A 22,451-nucleotide genomic window follows, 5' to 3' on the forward strand; every position below is an offset into this window, starting at 1 on the left:
TTATCTTACAAGAAAGAGAGTAACGAAGAAAGGAATGTAGTAAAGATTAAAGAGAAAGGTAGGAGAATTAAAGCCACATTTTCTTTATCTTTAGGGAGACGATGGTATTCTACATATAATTGGAAAGGCATCCAATTATAATTTTCACGAAGAATTGAGTAAACCATGCAACAATTTGGAATAACATTGCGCATATTACTTCGCACCACGTGTATTCCTTAGTTTGTGCTTATATAACCTGGCAAAATCATGCTCCTTTACTATCCTTCTCCTGAAAACTAGTCTAGTTCTTGCATAGCGGTCACGCTAAACCTCCTCGGAAACCAATAACACCAATTATGACCATGTCTAAGGTTGTCTCTAGCATCCTCGGACCTCTTCTGGAGAAACTAACTTCATCAGCTGTTGAAGAAATTCAACTGGTAGGGGGTGTCAAGGATGACCAAGAAAAGCTCAAGAACAAGCTAGAGATGATTGAGAAGGTGCTTGCCAATGCTGAGCAGAAGCAAACAAAAGAGGAAGCTATGAGGCTTTGGTTGTCGAGACTTAAGGACTTTTGCTATGATGTGGAGGACGTGTTAGACGAATTTGAAGCCAGGGCTTTGTGGAGGCAAGCAAGGTTGACCGAGTACTTGACCCTCAAAAGCAAGGTACGCTACCAGGCCCATGGCTATCCAATTTCATTTTTCAACTTAAGATGGCACATAAAATGAAAAACTGAGAAAGAGACTTGATGGGATCAATGAAGAGAGGACTCAGTTTAACTTGTCGAGTGATGTTGCTAACAAGATTATAGTTCCGCGGAGGGAAACTTATTCTTTTGTGCCCCCTTCGAATGTGATTGGAAAAATCAAAGAAACGAAAAGCATAATAGAGCTGTTGATAAGCTCAGATGATGGAGGAGCTAGAACGATAGCAATCATTCCGATTATTGGAATGGGGGTACTGAAAAGACGACTCTCGCTAAATTGGTATACAATGATGATAGGGTAAAAAAACTTTTTGATCACAAAATTTGGTTATCCATGCCAATAAAATTTGAAGTTAAGAAGATAATAGGAGATGTCATCAAGTCTCTTGGTGGCGAAGAAAAATGTGATAGTTGGGCTCTTGAAATGCTTCAAAATCAACTGAGACATCTCGTGGAGGACAAAAGGTGTTTGTTCGTGATGGATGATGTGTGGGAAGTGACGCGGGAGGATTGGGTGGGATTGAGAGATTTGTTAGGAGGCGTTTCCGAAGGGAGTAAAATCATTGTGACTTCGCGGAATCAATCGATCGCCTCAATCATGGGCATTGTCCCCCCACTTAATTTGGCCAACCTTTCGCGGGAGGATTCTTTGATTTTGTTTGTAAATTGCGCGTTCAATCAAGGGCAAGAGAAGAATTACCCAGACCTAATGGTAATCGGCGAGGACATTGTGAGCAAGTATGGGGAAATCCTCTGGCGGTGAAGACATTGGGAAGCTTGTTGTTTTCAAAAAGAACAACCGCAGCGACTGGGAATATGTAAGAAATAGCAAGATGTGGCAATTGGAGACTGATATATTACCTTCACTAAGAATAAGCTATGATCTAATGCCGTCTTACTTGAAACGATGTTTCGCTTATTGCTCAATATTCCTGAAGAACTATGAGTTCAACAACTTGGATCTGATCCAACTGTGGATCTCAAACGGGCTTATCCAATCTAGTGGAAATAATAAGGAGCTAGAAGAGATTGGACGGCAGTACTTGGAGGAGCTGTGGTCGAGATCCTTCTTCGATTTTGTCCGGGAAGACTATCCATTTCTATTCTTCCGAATGCACGACCTCATTCACGAACTTGCCATTTCGGTGGCACAAACCGAATTGTCCAACATGAAAGTGCACGCGCAAGATATTTCCCCGAAGACTCGGCATATATCGTTTCCCAACCCATCTCGTATACCAAGAGATGAACTCCATGGCTGCTTGAGCAAACTTAGCCGCATTCGTACCATCATGCTTGAGGATGGTTCCTCTGGGGAGTTCCTTTTGGAGATGTGCATTTCGCGATTCAAGCACTTGCGAGTGCTATGGCTAGATTACTCTAGCTTTGACCTACTGCCTAGTTCCATTGGCAGTCTAAAGCATTTGAGGTTTCTTAGTTTGTGGGGCAATTGGGATATCAAGAAACTCCCCGATTCGATCTGCAAGCTTCACAATCTACAATGCTTAGATCTTGGCTTGTGCATGGAACTTGAGGAATTGCCTGCAAACATTAAGAATCTGATCAGCCTCCCCGTTTTATGTATAACCACAAAACAACAACATTTCCCGGAGAGGGGAATAGGATGCTTGACTTCTCTACGGTGGCTATTGATTGCATCGTGCGAGAATTTGGAAGCCTTGTTTGATGATATCCAATTGCTCACATCGCTCCGTAAGATGTTCATCGTGCATTGTCCGAAGTTAGCTTCCTTACCCCAAGGCATCAAGAATCTGAATGCGTTAGAGGATCTTTGGATTCCTATTGCAGGAACTTGAAGCTGCCAGAAGACGAAAGTAATGAACCACGCTCGATGCTGAGCCTTCAATCCTTCATATTCGAGGGATTACCGGAGCTAGTTTATTTCCCCAGGTGGCTCGAAGGTTCTACAAGTACACTACGGAGGATAAAAATTGTGAATTGTCCCAAGTTGAGGGAATTGCCCGAGTGGTTGCAAAATTGTTCTTCTCTAAGAACACTGGAGATTAAAGACTGTCCTAGATTGTCCTCTTTACCGCACGGCATTCGCCGCATTCCTACATTGACAGAGCTGTGGATAACTAATTGCGGGGGAATCGAGTAGGAGAACCGATGTTGAAGAAGAAGGTGATTGTGAACAGATTGTGAGATATTTTCGTATAAGAAGAGCGCAGAAATGCGGCCAACAGATTGGCCACTCTAGATATATCTACAATGATACTTTTCTAGGAAGATATCTTTTCTAGAAATATCTGTGTGCTTATGTAAGGATGTTTAAGAAGTTCTCTCAATCGATATTGTAAGAGTGCTTCTAATAAAAAGGTACGTACTTTCTTTAGGTGAGTTTTGTGTCTTCTTCATCAATTGATATAAGAGCTTTTGTTGCATGCGTTCTAGATCGAAGCGAGATCACTCCTGTACCGGAGATTTACATCCGCCGATGGAAGCTAATAAATTGATTCATCGGTATAAACAAACTCCCCATCTTTTTGACACGTTTATGGATTAAACTTGGATTATGCATACGATTCAAAAGATTGCTCATCTGGTAACTTTCGGTCTGTTTATTTCATAAACAAAGTTCCCGTAAGTCGAATTCTGCGAGAAAGTTTGCAACGTTGTCTGCAAAGCAACAGTGGGTATTTGGCATATTGCAATTCCATTTAATCATCTATGTTAGGGGTTAAAATAGCCCTCAACATAAATAATCAAAATAACAAAGGGATAGTCGAAGCAGAAGTTAGAAATTGAGGATGAAAAAATTTCGATGCGCCTTCCATGCTTGGAGCTTCGATTCCACCGAGATTTCCTAGGCCCATGACACGTATGCGATAACCTTTCATATTTTTTCAATTGAAAAATATGTAAATCTTAAAATCTTTTCAAAATTAGAATCTGCAACAACATCCGACTACTCGATGCTTATCGAGGGATTAAGGATAGCCATTATGGGCAATAGACTCCGTCTTATGATGCATTCGCACCAGCTGAGGATGACCCATTGTCGACCTATGATTGACTGAAAGCTACTCAAGTCTAATTGATGCTAACTGAGACCAATTGACTATCGCTTGGATTGGGCGACAATGACTCCCAACTGTTTTGGCGATGACAATTTGCATTGAAATGATAGCGAAATGTGGGCTTGGACTAGTTGTTAAGGTGATTTATCCCAATTTAGTAATTTACCCATCAAAATAGGATACAAACATAGAGGGTCATTTTGGTCAATCAGACTCATTTTTGAAACTTTGTAACAGAAGATTGACAAAACAACAACTATAGCTCCGTTTATTTCATAAAAAAATAAATTATTTGAAAATAATTTTTTAAAATAATCGCTTCTATTGCTTGAAATGATAAGTAAATGGAGGATAGTAAAATTTCAGAGACTCGCCTTCTACTTATAAATCCATATTCTTGGCCTATGATATGTGCTAGGGAAAACAAAAATAAAATTTGTGACAAATATGCTATCCTACACACACACAACCCTCTCAACCTTAGAATAGGGACTAATTATTAGCCACCAAATTTCTTTTCATTTTCTTACTCATATCATAGAAAATTCTAAGGTAGCAGTATTCTGATGCAAAGGTGCCACATTGTGGGAAGTGCAGAGCATATCATTAGGACTGATTAGAACATCCTTAGTTTTTAGAGAATCATACCAAGTAGAAAGGGAAACAGGAGGGAGCTTTAAGGATTCATAGCAAACCACACAATATTATTTTTCGGGAGAGTGCGTTCTGCCCCTTATCATTTACAAGCCATGCCTTTTATAGGTATAAAACAAACACTAAAGACAAACATATGATTATTGGTGATAGTTCGGGAAATCACCAATAATTTTATAGACTCTTGCAGACTCCTTTTGTTGACAATGGCTAATTATTTGACCCTTATAGTGAAAGATTATGCTTATGATAGACCCTTATTCCACATTTTTTGCTTTTGCTACAATGCACTACAGTGCATAAATAGTACTATGAATAGTGCCAAAAAGTACATAAATAGTGCCAAACAATGCATAAATAGTACTTTTGCTATAGTACTTGAGTAAATGTTCCTCTTGTTCACGTGACTCATCTAACTTTCTTTTGGGTTGCTTTTGACTTCTTTATTTAGCACTTTAGACCTCTTTTGTTATCGTACTTATGAATTAGTTTAGCATCATTTGAGTTGTCTGAGTCTCTCAAACCCACGACTTCTCTCAGCCCTTAATGTTCAACTACAACTTGTTGGAGCCCACTAGCAGACCTCTTGGTGAAGACGGAGGAAGATATTTGATACTTTGGCCTATGATTCGAGCTAGCAAAAACAAAAATAGAATGCCATCCTCCCCACACACAGCCCATCTAGCCTTAGAATAGGGACTACCTGTTAACTACCAAATTCATTTTTATTTTTTGACTCATATTATAGAAAATTTCAAGGTAGTAGTATTTTGATGTACATGTTGTACATTGTGGCAAGTACAGAGCATACTATCAGGATTGATCAGAACATCCCTAGTTTTTAGAGAATCATACTGAATAGAAAGGGAGATAGGATAGAGCTTTAATGATTCGTAGCAAACCACACAATATTATTTTCTAAAAGGGTGCATTATGCCCCTTATCATTTACAAGCCATGCCCTTTATATGCATAAAATAGACATTGAAGAGAAACATATGATTAGTGGTGATAGCTCTAGAAATCACCAATAATTTTACAAACTCATTTTGGTCAACAATGACCAATTATTTGACATTTATACTGACAAGCTAAGATTTTGCTTCCAACAAACCCTTATTCCACATTTTCGTTTCTATTACAGTGCACTATAGTACATAAACAATGCTAAATAGTGCATGGGTAGTACATGAACAGTGCTTTTCCTACGGTACTTGAATACAATGTCCTCTCCTTCACGTGGCTCATCTAACTTTTTTTGGGTTGCTTTTGACTTCTTTGAAGCAAGATAGGCAATGGAATAGTTCCTTCCAGCTTGCCACTTCAGACCTCTTTAATTATTGTACTTGTGAATTGGTTCATCGTCATCTAAGCTGTCTGAATCATATCCATCCTTCTACCTCATTATTCCTTGATGAGAATTTCGACTTCTAGAACTTCAAGATATTCGGTACATGTATGATCTAGGGTTGATAAGAACTAGAAGGAATGTTAGGCGGATTAAATTGCATCTCTCTAAATACTGTTGCCTAACTGCTTCAAGGAGCCTCTCTACTTCGTCAATTGCTGGAGCAACCACTGCCTCTAATTTAGATGACCTTTGTCTTTTGGATAATTGATGAGAGCTTATCGAAACATCGGTGGAGCTTGATAGTTGAAACGATGGGCTTTCTTTGTCGAGACCTAGATTGAATGCAAGCTGCAATTCACTACGATCAAAAGAATCTTGTGACAATGGTCTTTTATTGGATCTTGTGATGATGAAGCCAAATCTTATGAAGATGTTTATGACATAGAATTGTCTAGCATGTCCATTTTGTAGTACGTTCTAGGTATGCATCAATTGCCGGTCGAGTTGCACAATAATCATCATAATGATCCCAAGAAACATCATCAGCTTCTACTGCCATGCTTCTGATGAAATGATTTGATTACGCTAACACAATATCCTTTGCAATTCTCAATATTGTCAAGGGTAAGCTGAGATTCCACAATGTAGGGTCACAAAAATCTCATTTGGAACAGGTTGGGGTTTATATGTGGATACACCAACATCTGTTGGAATTTTACACATATCTCCACTAGACCACACAAATAACCATGGCCCGAAAAATAAGATAACTATATAAAGCTCTGGGTTAGACCCGCATGCTTTAAATTGGGCTTCGAAAATATTTTTCCATGCACCTAGATGTTTAAACCAACAAAGTATTTGCCCAAGATATTTATACTTGGCTTCTCCTTAGATGATCCTATTGATGATAAGAGGTATCTTGGCTGTCAAAAACTTCGATGGCAATGGTGTAGTGATTAACCAAATACTAGTAAAACCATCTAAGTTTTTTCGGGAATTCCTCTTTAGGGAAGAAAGTAAGAGGATGAATGAATGGATATTTTGGATGCAGTCCATTTGGGTGAAGGAGAAGGCCATCATAATTATTGAAAATATGAAAATGATATTGCCACACAGTCTTCCAAGATTTAAAAAAAAATAATAATTATCTTGGATGAGCTCAGGGATTTCTGGTGGGTACAAATCAAAAGGCCAATTGGTCTTTATTTCTTGAGTCTTGAAACCTCCCCTAAGACTTTCTCACCACATACATATTTATGGATGTGGTAACCACAAACTCTTTTGATCATGACAGGATATTGTCAAGTATATTCTTTTTTCCCCTTAATATGTTTGATTTAAAATGAATACTTTGAGAACCATTCTATCCATCTAAGAAGCTAAGGGTGTGGGATATGTTTCTGCTTGAACTTCAACATTTGAGAAAATTATGGCATGTTTATTTCTACAAAGAAATGATGTCTTATGAGATGGACTTCAAACTTCTTGATACCATATTTTTATTACCAGGATTTCTTTGAACGTAGAGTGGTAATGCATTTTCGCTTGTGTGAATTTTCCACTTTTGTGTCTATAAACTCATAGTTTTCCATCAATTTCTTCAAAAAGAACAATAGCCAAATATTCATCACTATCATCTATTTGCAAAATTCTTTATCCCATGGAAGGAACTTGCAGTGGAGGAAGATGCTATAGAACTTCTTTTAGTTTGCGTATAGACTTAATTTGTGTGGCCCCCCACCGAGAAGCATCTTTCTGGAGCATTTGTTGGAGTGGATTCACAAACTCTAAAATTTATGGGACAAAATTCCCCAAGATAAGTTACTTCCTGCTTGTGGGAAATGTTTTCATTAGGAAACTTATGCAATTCCTTAGCAATATGAGGACTAGGATAATACATTCCATCTTTGAGATGCATCCCAAGAAATTCGATTTCTTTTTGGACAATGATCATATTATTATGGGATAACATGATTCCATGTTTTCGTACCAACTCTACAAATTAGGCTAATAATTTATAATGAAAACCTTCATCTGGACTATAGAAGAGGATATCATCAATGTAAATTGAAGCATTGGCCGGGATAGGCTAGAAAATTTTGGACATAACCTTCCGAAACATCGAATGAGCTGTTTTGAGGCCAAAAGGAAGCACCGTCCATTGGAAATATTGATTTGGAATGCAAAATCTAGTTTTATATCTGTTTTCAAGATAAATTCCCAACTATCAAAATCCAACTTTAAGATCAAACTTGGAGTATGATTTTGCTTGAGTAAGGCTAGAGAATAAAGAATTCCTATAGGGTTAAGGAAAATTATTATCTTGTAGGAATTGATTAAGAGGCTAGTAATCAATGAGCAGTCTCATCTTTCCTCTGATTCGCTTCACAAGCTTGTTGACATAAAATGCTTCACAAGCCCATTGAGAAACTGAAAAGGTCAATTAGTCATTGATAAAGAAAATCTGAATATTCACTTTGTGCCATAAACAAATGCTCTAGATTCATACTTGAGTGGCTAGCTTTGGTCGGACTAATATCCTCGTTTATCTTAAAAGGAAGATGGATGAAAAAGTCGAGATTTTTCCATAAAGGATTATGACATTTTTTAACAAGATTTGAATGGAATTCTGCACATGCATCCAAAAGGATTTGTAGGATGCGATCTAACATGCTCATCTAGATAGCAAAGAATCTTTGAATGCCCACAAATTCAGTAAATTGTCCATTGAACAAAATTCTAAGTTGAGAAATTTATGTGAGGATATATGAACCAATGATGATATCTTTGTTTGATGAGTTAAAGCCAAGAATTTTGGTAGTGATGGAATACTTGGGAAAAAAACTGAATGTTAATGGGTTTGCTTTAAACTCTTGCAGTAAAGGTATATCTAGAAGCAGAGTTAAAATACCATATATATAAGGTTCTAATTTTTAGTTTTTAATCTATTTTAAAAAAATAAAATCAATAAAAATCATTTTTAAAAAGCCACGTGGAAAATAAAATTATTGTTGTGGAAGTATATCTGTATCAAGAATAGAAGCACTGGCTCTAGTGTAAAAATGAGGGTAATGACAGAGATAGGTTTGTCATAGTTGGATGGACATATTTTAAAGAGAAATATAGGAGAATGAAAGGAGTGTATGCACAAAGATCTTAGATTATGGGAGACTTAGGCTTCTTCGAAGGACAGAGGAAAATTCCTTCTTCGAGTACTTCAAACTGACTTTCAGTATCATGGGTTTGTGCCCATGTCTGGATGGCACACACGATATGCTTGGTGGGTTCATCTTCCAAGGAAAAACTGATTTAGCATCATTGTCTTGGAGTGACACTTCAATTGCTTTTCTATTTTCTGAATTAAATGGGAATTTCTTCCCTTGGCTTTTGGACAATTTTTCACAAAAATGGTCTTTCTTGTTGCAGACATGACATCTATTGGATTTTCTACGTTTTCAGTGTCTAGAACTTCTTCTACGCAAGAATTGCCATTCACACCTTTTCCTCATATGTCCTAGGAAGAATCTTTTGATGTGTCATCGCTTTTTGCATCAATCCCACTAGAAGGATTATCAAAGGAGTTTTTCTTTGAACACTTGATTATTAACTTAGGCTTTTGACAAGCTCGATCAAGTTCTTTGTTGCTCTTAAGGTAATTCGTGAAAGCCTTCCTTCAGATATAGAGATCATCAAGAGCAAGATGTATTTACTGTTAGAGTTCTCCAAGAGGAATATTAGCAACAATATTTTGTTTATTCTGAATGGATCTTTCCATAGTTTGTAGAATTTCTTTCGAAATGGAGACAAAGAATACCTATTTCAAATTTGGATAAGCTCTGAGAGCATAAAATAATTTAAGTACTTCTTGGAAATGCTTATTCATATGCTTTTTCCTCAAGGTGCAGCATTTTCTTTCAAAAAAAGTTATTCTCTTAAGCTTAAGAAGATCTTTGGATTTATTAATAAAAAATTAGTGGATAACTTGTGGCATTCGGAAATTTTGCCAGACCTCGAGTATGTATCAGAGCATCACGGATCGATGGAAGTGTCGTCGGACCGCGTCATTGACACTATTTGCGGACATCGTTTCGTCATCATCGCCGGACCGAATCGTTACGTTTGGTAATGGTCTGATCATCGAATGAATTATAGTCCGGTCGAAGACCTTCCCTACGTAGCATTACCAGCAAGACCGAGATTCGTTCTAATTAATATATTGACACGCGTGAATCCCGAGCCGTCTCGCCAACTAATTGAGTCGGAGGTCCCAAAATTCTTCGCGCGTGCCCGTTACCGCTGCCCTCTTCTTCATGGACAGCCAAGCTCGGCCGTGCCATGCATCTCCATGCATGCGGTGCGTTGAGACCTCCCATGCATGTTCCTTTGTGCATGGGTCAACAATTGAAGGAGTTGACCAATGCAGCTCATGCATCCGTCGAATGAGGAGTCAACAATATGGAGTCTCGTTCGTGCATGGAGAAGACAGATGGCGGCCCATGCTTTCCCCAGCAACCGACGTCCCCCTGCTGCCACCGGGATCCCCTCTGTTGACTCATGCAGTCAACAAACAAAAGAACGGCTTCTCTTCAGCTGGACAGCGAAGCCGAGGACCTCGACCAAGCGGTGGCCACGCAGCAGCTCCTCTTGCGCTGGCAAAAGAAGGCCCGGATGAAGGCCCACGTCTTCTCCACCCGGCTCCGCTTCTTGCCGCCACCACACCTGTGTTTATTGACGGGATCTATTCAAATAAATACTGATGGTTGGATTGTCTGATCTATATTCTTTGAACGGTTTGATACGATTCTCGAATAAAATAGACTAGCACAACCAATATTTAGAAAAAGTTAATATCTATCTGTTCCGAAAAATAATGTTTGTTTACAAAAATTGAGTAGTTCAGATGTTATATGACGCTAAATAATTTATAGGCCATTGGGGTGCGTATGGGGCCCACAGACCCAAAATTCGGGTCTCTTGAGGCAATTTTGTAGTTTTGTACCGAGTGGACTTTTGGGCCTATTTAGCCTTTACTTCTAAATAGTGCAATTTCTAGTGAGGGACGTAAATCATCATGGCAGGTACTTTTTTTATAAGAAAGTATAGCATTTTGTGATACATTATTGAGTTTAATTTACCTTCCCGTGAATGTTGTCTGCAAACATTCTAGAAATAAATGTCATTTACAATGGTGATGGATATGCCGTTATGCGGTACTGTGATGTGGATTGGATGCTCATTGTCGACATATGTATCGAGACATGATATGATGTACGTGTGCATAGATTGGTTTTTCTTTTAGGGCTTAATCATAGCCTATGTGACTGTGGAGGCTTAATCATAACCAACATGGTCTTTTGGTATCATTACAGGGTGAAAAGCGCGATCATCATATTTTCTTAACATTAGTGATCGAATAAGTTGAGATAAATTGAGATCTCACTTCACATTTCTACGTTTGCAAAAAATCTTGAGTCTTATGGTTTTCGTAAAAAGTAAGGTCTTAGTTTATATCCCCAAGCTACCTAGACACTCCACTTTTAATTTCACTCCAATTTATTGCTTTTGTGAACTTATTTTATCAAGTGTTTCCCCATGTGCCTGATTTTTTTCCCCCACTTTGTAAGTTCATTTCGATTTATTGTAATATCACAAGTCATTTTTTATGTCGTCACTTTAATACAAGTATTTGCATTCAATATCTACATCACTTTAATTTAAAGTATCCCCCGAATACATACATTCGATAAATACATCTAAAACATCTTGTTTTAATCGATAAATTTTTCATATAATAGAGAGACATAATACTTTCGTATGTTCTAACAACCGTCTTATTTCTTGTAAGTTTCTAGCTCAATTCGCAAGTTAATGTCTAGTTTTATAGTAAATTAGAATAGAATTTCAAATAAGGTGGAAAACAAAATCACCAGGCATTCGGGAAATAATAATTTAATAAAACCAAGAAATAGGAGTGAGATTAAGGCTCAGACAATTCAAAAGAAAGATCATTGTTTGCAATACCAATCTAACCTATGTGGGAATTTTATATTTCTCCATGCATTGCTGCCCAAAGCAAGAAATTAATGGGTCACTAGGCCCAAAGCATGCTATGTTCGCCATTTACATTGGGTTGGGCCGGTGACGCCCACTGAAAATATCCTAAATGATGAATAATTTCCTTACTGACAAAGCTAATTGCATTTTAGACTCCATTTATTTTCACCGAAAATAAATGATTTCAAAAACAACTTTTCTTAAAATTGTTGTTTGTATCTTTTACAAAATGAATAAACGAAAAATGCTTTCATCATTTATGAGGAATGCCGAGACATAAATTGTTGTCGATGTCGAGAATATTTTTCATTGACTAACATTTTCAAACGATACCAACAAACGACCATTTAAAGGTAAATATTTTTCAAATCATTCGTTTTTCATAAAACAGATACGCCCTTAATTAAATAGTAGAGATTAACTTGAAATTGTAGACTCAAGAGTAGAGAGTGGCGGTTAAAGTGCTAATCAATGAAATATAGCCTTTGCATTCATTTAAAATTAATTCATGCTATTATTAATGTTCAAGTAATTTAAGTCGAGAGATCGAAAGAGGAACCCTTCCCTTAAAAGGATAGTATGGATGAATAAATACACTATAGAGAATGAGACTTGATATTTGTTTATTTTATTATATCCAGTCAAACTGTAACTCCTTCGAACTGAAGTAGCCACAAAGGAAAACATTAAATTTGAAAACTACACAATGCACATGCAAATAATCTCAGAGTCGTATTACCAGACATTTAACAAAACAGTTAAGTCTAAAGTTCATGACATTAACTTGAAGTACCAGACTAGGAAAGACCTCCAATTGCACAAACAAAATACCTTTAGATTTTCTCGACTTATGTCCTGCATCTGACATTTGCTAAGCCAAAAAATTCACTAAAAAATAGCTGGATGTAAACAAATAACTAACCTTAGATCAAAGAAGAAAATACCTTTCGATTAAATTGAACACACATACCATTCAGATAAAGGAATTATTAAGTCCATCTCATAGCATATTCTTTCATTTCAGCCCATTGAAAAATAATCCTCTACTCATTGAAAAGCCCCACTGAGCCAATGATACGACAACACTTTTAAAAATGCATTGCAAAGCACTCGTACAAAAAAGTTACAAGAAGGCAAAGGTGGAGAGGGAGTTCATTAACTTCATCAGTGAAGTTGAACAATGAAACTAAGAGCTCAAAGTAGAAATGACTGGAAGAATGTGAAAATAAAGAAAGAGACTAAAGAGATAGCAAGCAGATACACCAAAAGTCAACATCGTTTTCCGCCCTTTACATTAAAATGGTCAATCTTTTGAAGAGTGATTTGATAGAAACACGCACATTTAAGATTCCATCACCATTTACACCCACCAGAGCTTACTTGTAATTGAGCTCCCATAATATGAACAGAATGGCAACATTCACATAATTAAGGTACAAACATGGCCAACCACATTGAGAAGTGTTTATTTTATCTACTGCCCTTCTGATGTTATGTTTACCCTGACCAGGTAGCAGGGTGTTGGCAGGTGCAAATGGGTGCTTTAATTCCTTCAGACCTCTGAATTTGGGACATGTAGAATATGCAAAAGTATCGCAAGTACTTGGATAAGTCAATGTATAAAAGAATACACTATTTTGCATTTTACATGCAGCATCATAAGTGTGGAGTCTCTGGACAGATTAGGACTTGCCAAACATTTTGACAATTCTTTTTCTAAGATATTGCGATGAAGTATCCGTGATAGCCTTAAAGGTCATATACCAATACTTTATTAGTTATGGTGCCAATACAAGTACAATATCCCCCAAAAAAGAGTCGAACACAGTCCTCCAGCAAGGCACAAAAAGATGAAGTAAATTTAAACTACTCAATTCTACGGAAAAAAAAAAAAAAAAAAAAAAAGGCAGAAAATATACCGTGGCAATAATAAGAAATGCTGCAACAGGAAATCTCTTCATCCTAAAAGGAGGAACAGAATAGATGGTTCCAAGAAAAGACCCAGACTGTAAAGAGAAGTGATGAATGATCCAAAGTTTGAAGCAACAATCGACACGCCAGTCACTGGAAAAAAAATCACCAAAAGCCAGGCATGTTGAATAGAAAGATCTCCTGCTGCTATAAGCAAGTAAGGTTTGTTGACCCTGAATTAAGATAAAAAAGATACTAATCATAAAACTGGAGAGGAAGTCGAGGACATCGATCCTCAAAAGCAAAGGCATGACAAGAAGGTTAATTAAAAAGATGGACCTCCAAAATAACAGTGAGTGCTTGCACGGTACCTCAAACACTGACCTAAATCTGATGTCCAGTAAAAATTGGGATGTCACATTGTTTCATTATGAACACATTCATTCTTTCTCACTTCAAACATCTATGTTGAGGCTAGAAGTAATTTTGCTCTGTTTCTCAGTTCCAATATCTTGTAACTTTTCAGTTCTTCTCATGCTAGTAATAGTGATGCTTTAACCAACACCCATCTGGCCAGATATATTTTAATAAAATTCAAGCAAGCACCACATACTTGTCAATGCTGATATCGTATATCTGATTGATGCCAACAATATATCCATTCCCACATATTAGAGCAAAAAGACCAGAGAATGCTTTAAGCAGAAGAGACCACTTTATCATGTGCGAGTTCTCGATCAGAGCTCTAGCCACCAATGAACCGTTGATGAGCAAGAATAAGTTCAAGTAAACGGGGCAAGCAGGGAGAGACAAAACATAAGAAAAACTAAAAGTGTTATGATCAGCTAATTGGAAATAACTGTGGCAGCAGGAAAAGAATACTTACAAGGAGCCCAGAGATGTTCCTCTTATTGTATGAGGTCTAAAAAATCTCCAACATGCATCTTTAAACTCAGAGACTTTACTCAATATAGGATCAGATCCAGCTGCTCCAACTCAAGCACAGGCCTAGCAGATTGTGTACACTCAATTATGGCACAAGTAAACTAGAAAGACTCTAGGACATGAGGAATGTCGGTTAACGAAAGTGCATGATCATGCATCTTCCAACAGATACGTAACTGAAGCTTTGTCAAATAGTTGATTGAGAATTCTGCATAAGGAAACTTTTGATTGACTTTTTGAAACCTCGACTGTGATTGTTCTTCTTATTCAAGGTGCGTTATGACAACCGACCAACAAGTTTTTTTGGGCTTGGGTTAAAGAAAACCCTCCTCATCAAGTTGTCCATTATATTTCTTTAGTTTGATATCAAGACACGCTTTAGGTATCGAAGATGTTTATTTTTATGGCTAGTGAAAACTGCTGCTACACCAAATCCATGCAGTGATGGAAAACCCTTAGTAGAGAACTGCTACCACCACCAAATCCACTGTGTTGGATAACTCTTAGTACACAGGCCTATACAAGAATATGGACAATTGAACCCCTCCTCCCTAACAGCAATTACACTCGAACTGTTTTCCCTCTTTTCTTTGGGCGTTGGGCCAACAAATTACATATCTTCATTAGGCAGTACCCCACCTATTAGAGTCTTAATGTTGAGCTGTGCACTTGCTCTAGGCAACGAGACAAGTAGGACCACATATTCCAGTCATATCACATCTCATCCCAATTTCTGGGCAGAACCCGCCACCAACCCCTCGCCGTATGGCACCAATACTGCCAAAAGCTACAAGCTTAAGGGCAGCATTTCATCCATTTCATCCATTCCATCCAATTCCATTATTCTCATCCTGCCACTTAAGCAAATTCAATGTTATGTTGCCCAACTTGTCATCTAGTGAAATGATTAATATCATGTGAAGCGCATTTTCCAATTAAACGAGTGGCCCGCGAACTCACTCTTTCTTCATCCCGGGAGAAATTGACATTATTTCAGCTTATCAATCGCACCTAAGAGCCCAAGCGACAAAGATCGCGCTAGTTCAAAGATCACACGGACCTGCACAGCTAGCTAGCACGCCGGAAGCTCCGTAGCCAAAATCGACGCGGACCTGAAGAGCCGTTACCTGGATAAGGCTCCTCCCATTGGATCTTCTCGGGGCAGGTCTCGACCGGCTTTTCGGACTGGACGCGCCGAGCGATGGCGACGTCGGCTTGCCGCCGCGCCCGTCCCGACGGCGAGACGAGGAGTCACTGAGAGCTCCATGAGAGAGAGAGAGAGAGAGAAAGGGTCTGTTTTGGCTCTGCTCTCGTCCACAAGAACCTTAACGCGGGATTTTGTAATTTGGTAGTTAATTATAATTTACCCTTTGACTATAAAAAATCACGAGTCATTTTTTTTTATCTTTTCATCACTTTAATACGAGTGCTTGCATTCAATATCTAATATCTACATCACCTTGATTTCAAGTTTTCCTCAAACAATTACGTTCGATAAATACGTATTAATACATCTAGCTTAAATTGATGGGCGGGTCCTTTTAATTATGGACACTGTCCTAGATACTTTGGCAAGCCTTTCACTAGAGGGTTAACTTTCTTCATGAAGTGGGCATGGTGAAGAGAAGGATTAATCAAATCTAAACCTATCAAACCGGTAGGTTGGGTTAGATTTGGGTCGGGTTATAAATGGCCCATTCAAAATAAGATCTTATATAACACATTTATGCTTTAAATGAGTCGTATATGGGTTTAGGGTTCATTTTGACAAGTTTAGTCAACCCTATGAGAATGTGCAAGTGCGGGGGAAGATCAGAACAAGATCGAATAAACCAATTAATTGGTGTAAGCGAACTCTCCCTCTTTTTCCCTCTATCCCCCTTTCTCCCCCTCCTTTATTTTTGACAAATTTATGGATTGAAAGTTAAAATTTTCAAATCACATTTCTTTATTGTTTTCGTGTACTAGCACTGTCGACTCTCTCTCCACATTTAAATCATCACAAAAGATCATTTCCGCAAGTGATCGCCGGATATTTCAAGTCCAAAGGTTCTTAAATGGAGCAAGTAATGCTTTGCATCGCCAGCTGTGGAAGATAAGGCTTCTCCTAGTGCTAAAATCCCATGCTCAAGAGCTTTATGTCTAGTGTCACAGAGGTGAATTTAAGTCAAGGCCAATGTCTATGAACGTTGGTAACTCCATGGATGTTTGTCACCTTTTCCCTCTTACTGTTCTTGTTCTGTTTCTTCTGTGTGGTAGTGGACTGGAGATCGACGATTCTATGCTTGTTTCAGCTTTATGGTTCTCTTCGAGTTTCTTCTTGAGATGCACTTCAGAGTTTACATTTAGAAAGTCGTATGATTGCTTCTGCCGGCAACTTCCAGTTTGTTTCTTGCATGAAGTAAGTTATGTGCTCGTCAAAAACTTCAAGAAAGTATGTGATGCGATGGAACGGGCAAAGTGAATGTGATTATAGTGCATTGCACTGCACTTTATTTTGAGCCTGACAAATTAATTTCCATTACATGCTTGTTAGAAACTTGTTTTCGTTCGTATTAGAAAGGGTTTCCAGGAAATATTACTTGATTTGTACTGCTTAACCTTGTGAAACCATCAGCCACAGATTAGACAGATAATTATCTATGAAGTCAATCCTAGAAACCACATCCACACAGCATCACATGCTCACTTGGTTCAAACTGAAAGCTTGTACGGAACGGTACATCCACTGCACATAAACCATCCAAGCCCAGATGCTTGGTGAACCAGACTTCCATTAATTGCAATCCTTTGAGCAGCACGTGACACTAATCACGAAGCTTTATCTAATTACTCCATCTGGATCTCCTCCGTTATCAGTAGATTATGGGTATGGCTCCCTTAAAAGCATTATATGACAGAGCTCTTAGAACCCCTATATGTTAGAATGAAGTTTTGGAGAAAGAGGACTTAAAATCGCACGGATCGCTTGAAATATAGTTCTAGTAATTTGGGATGGGCTCAAAATTGCACAAAGTAGTTGTGGATGAGCACCATTTGAGTATTTACATGCACTCTTGACCAGAAAGTCGCAAATATGAATACTATTTAATTTTCTTTTTTCCTTGTTCTACGTCAAAGTATTCAAGAACTATGCCAACAACCATTGTCAGCACAAAATGGTGCGATAAATCTCTCTTTTGATTCAAAATCGTGGTATAATATGTATCCCCATATTCCAGTTATGGAATAGATGAAATAAATCAGAAAATGTATTTTTGTTCAAGAATAAAATCTTATGAGAATTGTGCATATCCAGTTTATCTTTCGGGACCATATCACATCCCAAATCTGATAAAATAGGATGAGTTAAGATGGTATTTCGTAAATACGTAATTATCTTAAATATATTAACTATTTCTTTATTTTCCAATTACTTGGAAGGGACAAAAGAAATATCTTATTCTTTCTTCAATAATTTCTGGTCTCTAGTGGACCTCTCAGTAGGATTCGAACCCACATATGTAGTTTCAAGCATTGCATCGGACAGTAGGCCTACCAGTCGTCATGATCTCTTTCAGTGGTCAATAACTTCATTCTCAAATCCCGCCCTGAATATTGATGCTCAAGTGTCATGAATCTCTGCCTTGTTCTAATGCCTTGTCAACTAATTTGGCAAGTAGCGACCAGCTGCCAATGAAAACCATTTCCTGGCTTAATTATTAGGTCCAATTTAATACTCCTCGAGTTAGCCCTGTCCTACTGTCTACCAGCTCTTTATAAGCCGTGACGTACTAGCATCTGTTCCATTTTAGTACATGCTGTTTGTGTCCGAGGCTCAGTATCTTTGTGAAACACTGAGGGTCATGAATAACACCATCACTCAATTTTTTATTTTTTTTTTTGGCGGATGAGAGATTTTGTCAGGAATGTGTTTTCCAACCCAACTGTGGACGTGCAACAACTACCAGGCTCCCAAGCATATATTAGCAGACCTTGTCACCCAAATTGAGATGCGCGACGAGGGTCAGGGCCAAACATTATGGACTGGCAATCTCTCAACTCTTCTAAACGCCAGAAATCCTTCAGGTGCATTGATTATGTGGAGTTTTGTCCGTAATGAATTTTTCTGATGCATTGTCCATTTCGTGCAAAAATGTAGTTGCTACCTTGCTTCGAACTTAGTCTATTTAGCATCAATATTATGGGACTGGACCATTAATTCAAATCAAGGAAATCACAAAACAATTCAAACTGATGTTTACTTTTTACTACCTTTTTGCTTCAGTGTATCCAATTTGACTCTATGTGATATTGGACAGCGGCTCTACAAATATCAGCACCAAAAATCATTTAAAATTTGTTCCATTATTTCGAATATTCAGGAACTCTTTTTCCAATTTTCGAAATTGTGGAGGGAAAACAGCACATACTTCTAATCCAATCATTCTCATTCTTGCAGGAGGGCGAAAGAGTGGGCATCTAATACAGGGATCAAGCATTGAAAAGGAGCTTATTCTTCTGTGTGGACATATTTGTATTACAAGAAACAGAGTAACAAAGAAAGGAATGTAGTAATGTTTAAAGAGAAAGGTAGCAGAATTCAAGCCACTTTTGCTTTATCTTTCATCAGACGAATGTATTCCAAATCTAATTGGAACAGCATCGAATCGCTTGCAGATTTTCTCCAAGAATTGAATGAACCATGCAACAATTTGGAATAACGTTGGACATACTCCATTGCACCACGTGTTTTCCTATGGCTCTGCCTATATAACTTGGCAAAGTCATGATTCTTTGCTATCCTTTTCCTGGTAACTTAATTCTTTTTGCACAGCAATTACGCCAAACCTGCTCGAAAACCAATAACACCAATCACAACCATGACTGAGTTCGTCTCTAGCATCCTTGGAACTCTTGCGGAGAAACTAACTTCATCGGCTGTTGAAGAAATTCAACTGGTTTGTGGCGTCAAGGATGATCGAGAGAAGCTCAAGAACACGTTAGAGATGATCCAGACGGTGCTCGCCGATGCTGAGCAGAAGCAAATAAAAGACAAAGCTGTGCGCCTTTGGTTGTCGAGGCTAAAAAACTGGTGCTATGACGCCGAGGACGCCCTAGACGAATTCGAAGCTAGGGCTCTATGGAGACGAGTGCGGTCCACTGAGCACTTGACCCTCAAAAGAAAGGTACGCTACTTGTACTCATGGATATCTAAGATGATTTTCCAATTTAAGGTGGCACATAATATGAAAGAATTGAGAAAGAGTCTTGATGGGATCGATGAAGAAAACTCGATTCAACTTGTCGACTGATGTTCATGAAAGGACCATAGTTCCGCGGAGGGAAACTCATTCTTTTGTACCCGCTTCGAATGTGATTGGGAGAAATGAAGAAAAGGAAAGGATAATAGAGATGTTGAGAAGATGGGATGATGCTGGAGCTAGAAACATAGAAGTCCTTCCGATTATTGGAATGGGAGGTACCGGAAAGACAACTCTTGCCAAATTGGTATACAATGATGAAAGGGTAAAGGAGCATTTCACAGAAAACAACCAAGTTTGGTTATCCATGCCACTAGAATTCAATATGAAAAATATAATAAGAGACATCATCAAGTCTCTTGGAGGCGGAGCAAAATTTGATGACTACAACCTTGACATGTTGCAAAATGACCTAAGAAATCTCGTGCGGAACCGAAGGTGTTTGTTCGTAATGGATGATGTGTGGGCAATGAGTAGGAAGGATTGGTTGGAACTGATAGATTTGTTAGGAGGCATTTCTAGAGGGAGTAAAGTCATTGTGACTTCACGGAATCAAGTCATCGCTGAAATTATGGGCATTGTTCGCCCAGTTAATTTGGCCAACCTTTCGCCAAAGGATTCTTTGACTTTGTTTGTGAAGCATGCGTTTGAACAAGGGCAAGAGAAGAATCACCCAGACCTCATCAAAATCGGCAGGCAAATCGTGAGCAAGTGCGGGGGAAATCCTATGGCGGTAAAGACCTTGGGGAGTTTGTTATATTCAAAAAACAACCAAAGCGACTGGGAATATGTAAGAGATAGTGAGGTGTGGCAATTAGAAACTGATATTTTACCTTCACTGAGAATAAGCTACGATTTAATGCCATCTCACTTGAAACAATGTTTTGTTTATTGCTCGATATTCCCGAAGAACTATATGTTCATGAACATTGATTTGATCCAACTGTGGATCTTGAATGGGTTTATCCGATCTAGTGGAAATAATAAGGAGGAGCTGGAAGAGATTGGACAGCAGTACTTGGAGGAGCTGATCTCCAGGTCCTTCTTCAATGTTGTCGCTGTTAACGACACGTATTTGCTCCTGGTTATCGAAATGCATGACCTCATTTATGAACTTGCCATTTCGGTGGCAAAAACCGAATACTCCAACATGAAAGAGTGGAAGCAAGATATTTCCCAGATGACTCGGCATATATCATTTCCCGACCCAATTGACGTATCGAAAGATGAACTTCGGGACTGCTTGAGCAAACTGAGCCGCGTTCGTACCATCATGTGTGAGGGGGAGTTGGGATCCTCCGACTCTGACGCGTTCTTTTTGGAGACATGCATTTCGCGATTCAAGTACTTGCGAGTGCTATTGCTAGAGTACTCTAGCTTTGACCAACTGCCTAGTTCCATTGGCGGTCTAAAGCATTTGAGGTATCTCGGTTTACGCAACAACCAGTCTATCAATAAACTCCCCAAATCAGTCTGCGAGCTTTACAATCTGCAGACCTTAGATCTTGGCTCGTGCTATGAACTCGAGGCATTGCCTGCAAACATCAAGAATATGATCAACCTTCGCGTTTTGATTATAACCACAAAACAGCAGCGTTTCCCGGAGAGTGGAATAGGATGCTTGACCTCTCTGCGGTGGCTAGACATTTTACGGTGTGAGTATTTGGAGGCCTTATTCGATGATATCCAATCGCTTTCGTCGCTCCGTAAATTGCGGATTGAAGAATGTCCGAAGTTGGCCTCCTTACCACAAGGCATCCAGAATCTGAAGGCATTGGAGCATCTCATGATGGCGAAGTGCGAGAGCTTGAGGCTGCCAGAAGGCGATAGTAATGAACCAGGCTCCATGTCGAGCCTTCAAACCTTGGTACTCCAGGAGCTACCGGCATTAGTTTCGTTGCCTGGGTGGCTCGAAGGTTCTGCAAGTGCACTGCGGATGATAGAGATTTCCTATTGTCGCAAGTTGAGCGCATTGCCTGAGTGGCTGCAAAATTGTTCTTGTCTGACAAAACTGGAGCTTACGAGGCTTCCCGAATTGTCCTCTCTGCCAGATGGCGTTCGCCTCATTCCCACATTGAAGCTAAAGATATCTGATTGCGGGGAATTGAGCAGCTGTGGAGAAGAAGATGATTGCGGGGAATTGAGCAGCTGTGGAGAAGAAGATGAGTAAAATCGATACATCGGTATATCTAAACTCCCTATGAATCCTCTCTCGTGCTTGATTTTCCATATTTATGTCGGGAACCCAAGTCTCTTCTTTCTCTAAAAGGAAATGCACATTTCAATATTGTCCTTCATAACCCTATTTGTCATCAAGCAAATTTAAAATATTTCATTTTGATATTTACAGTTTCGACATTTAAAATTCAGCAGCCGTAGAAAGAAAACTCCACCCGTGGTTGTGGTCGAAAGAGAAGTTCAAAAGAAGAAGAAGAAGCCTACTTTGAATGGGAAATTCAAGGACATGTATGTGAAAATTATCCAAGCTGTGTTTTTTCAAGAAAAATTGCAAAGTGGCCCTTTAATTTCTCTTTGATACATTGCAAAGTTTTAAAAATG

General features: G+C 38.7%; 2 protein-coding genes and 1 long non-coding RNA gene across 4 annotated transcripts; 2 read left to right on the forward strand and 1 right to left on the reverse strand.

The window, feature by feature from the left end:
- The first annotated feature begins 344 nt into the window (after nucleotides 1-344).
- LOC104414888 (disease resistance protein RGA2) lies at nucleotides 345-2,813 on the forward strand. The gene is made up of 3 exons (XM_039299984.1): nucleotides 345-650; nucleotides 1,630-2,432; nucleotides 2,501-2,813. The coding sequence occupies exons 1-3, from the start codon at nucleotides 345-347 to the stop codon at nucleotides 2,811-2,813; spliced, it is 1,422 nt and encodes a 473-aa protein (XP_039155918.1).
- Nucleotides 2,814-13,492: 10,679 nt separating this feature from the next.
- Nucleotides 13,493-15,939, reverse strand: LOC108954113. Of its 2 annotated transcripts, XR_005549754.1 has the most exons (3): nucleotides 15,777-15,939; nucleotides 14,318-14,712; nucleotides 13,493-13,937 (listed from the first exon to the last, which is right to left on the reverse strand). It is a non-coding gene; the product is annotated as an uncharacterized LOC108954113 (long non-coding RNA). The 2 variants fall into 2 exon arrangements; XR_001979792.2 differs by lacking the exon at nucleotides 15,777-15,939 and having other exon boundaries at nucleotides 14,318-15,155.
- A 3,572-nt stretch (nucleotides 15,940-19,511) lies between these two features.
- LOC104414897 (putative disease resistance protein RGA4) lies at nucleotides 19,512-22,062 on the forward strand. Its single transcript, XM_039299990.1, has 2 exons — nucleotides 19,512-19,817; nucleotides 19,918-22,062. The coding sequence occupies exons 1-2, from the start codon at nucleotides 19,512-19,514 to the stop codon at nucleotides 22,060-22,062; spliced, it is 2,451 nt and encodes an 816-aa protein (XP_039155924.1).
- Nucleotides 22,063-22,451: the final 389 nt, after the last annotated feature.

The sequence above is a fragment of the Eucalyptus grandis genome, chromosome 1 (assembly GCF_016545825.1).
Source record: "Eucalyptus grandis isolate ANBG69807.140 chromosome 1, ASM1654582v1, whole genome shotgun sequence".
In the NCBI taxonomy this organism is placed as follows: domain Eukaryota; kingdom Viridiplantae; phylum Streptophyta; class Magnoliopsida; order Myrtales; family Myrtaceae; genus Eucalyptus; species Eucalyptus grandis.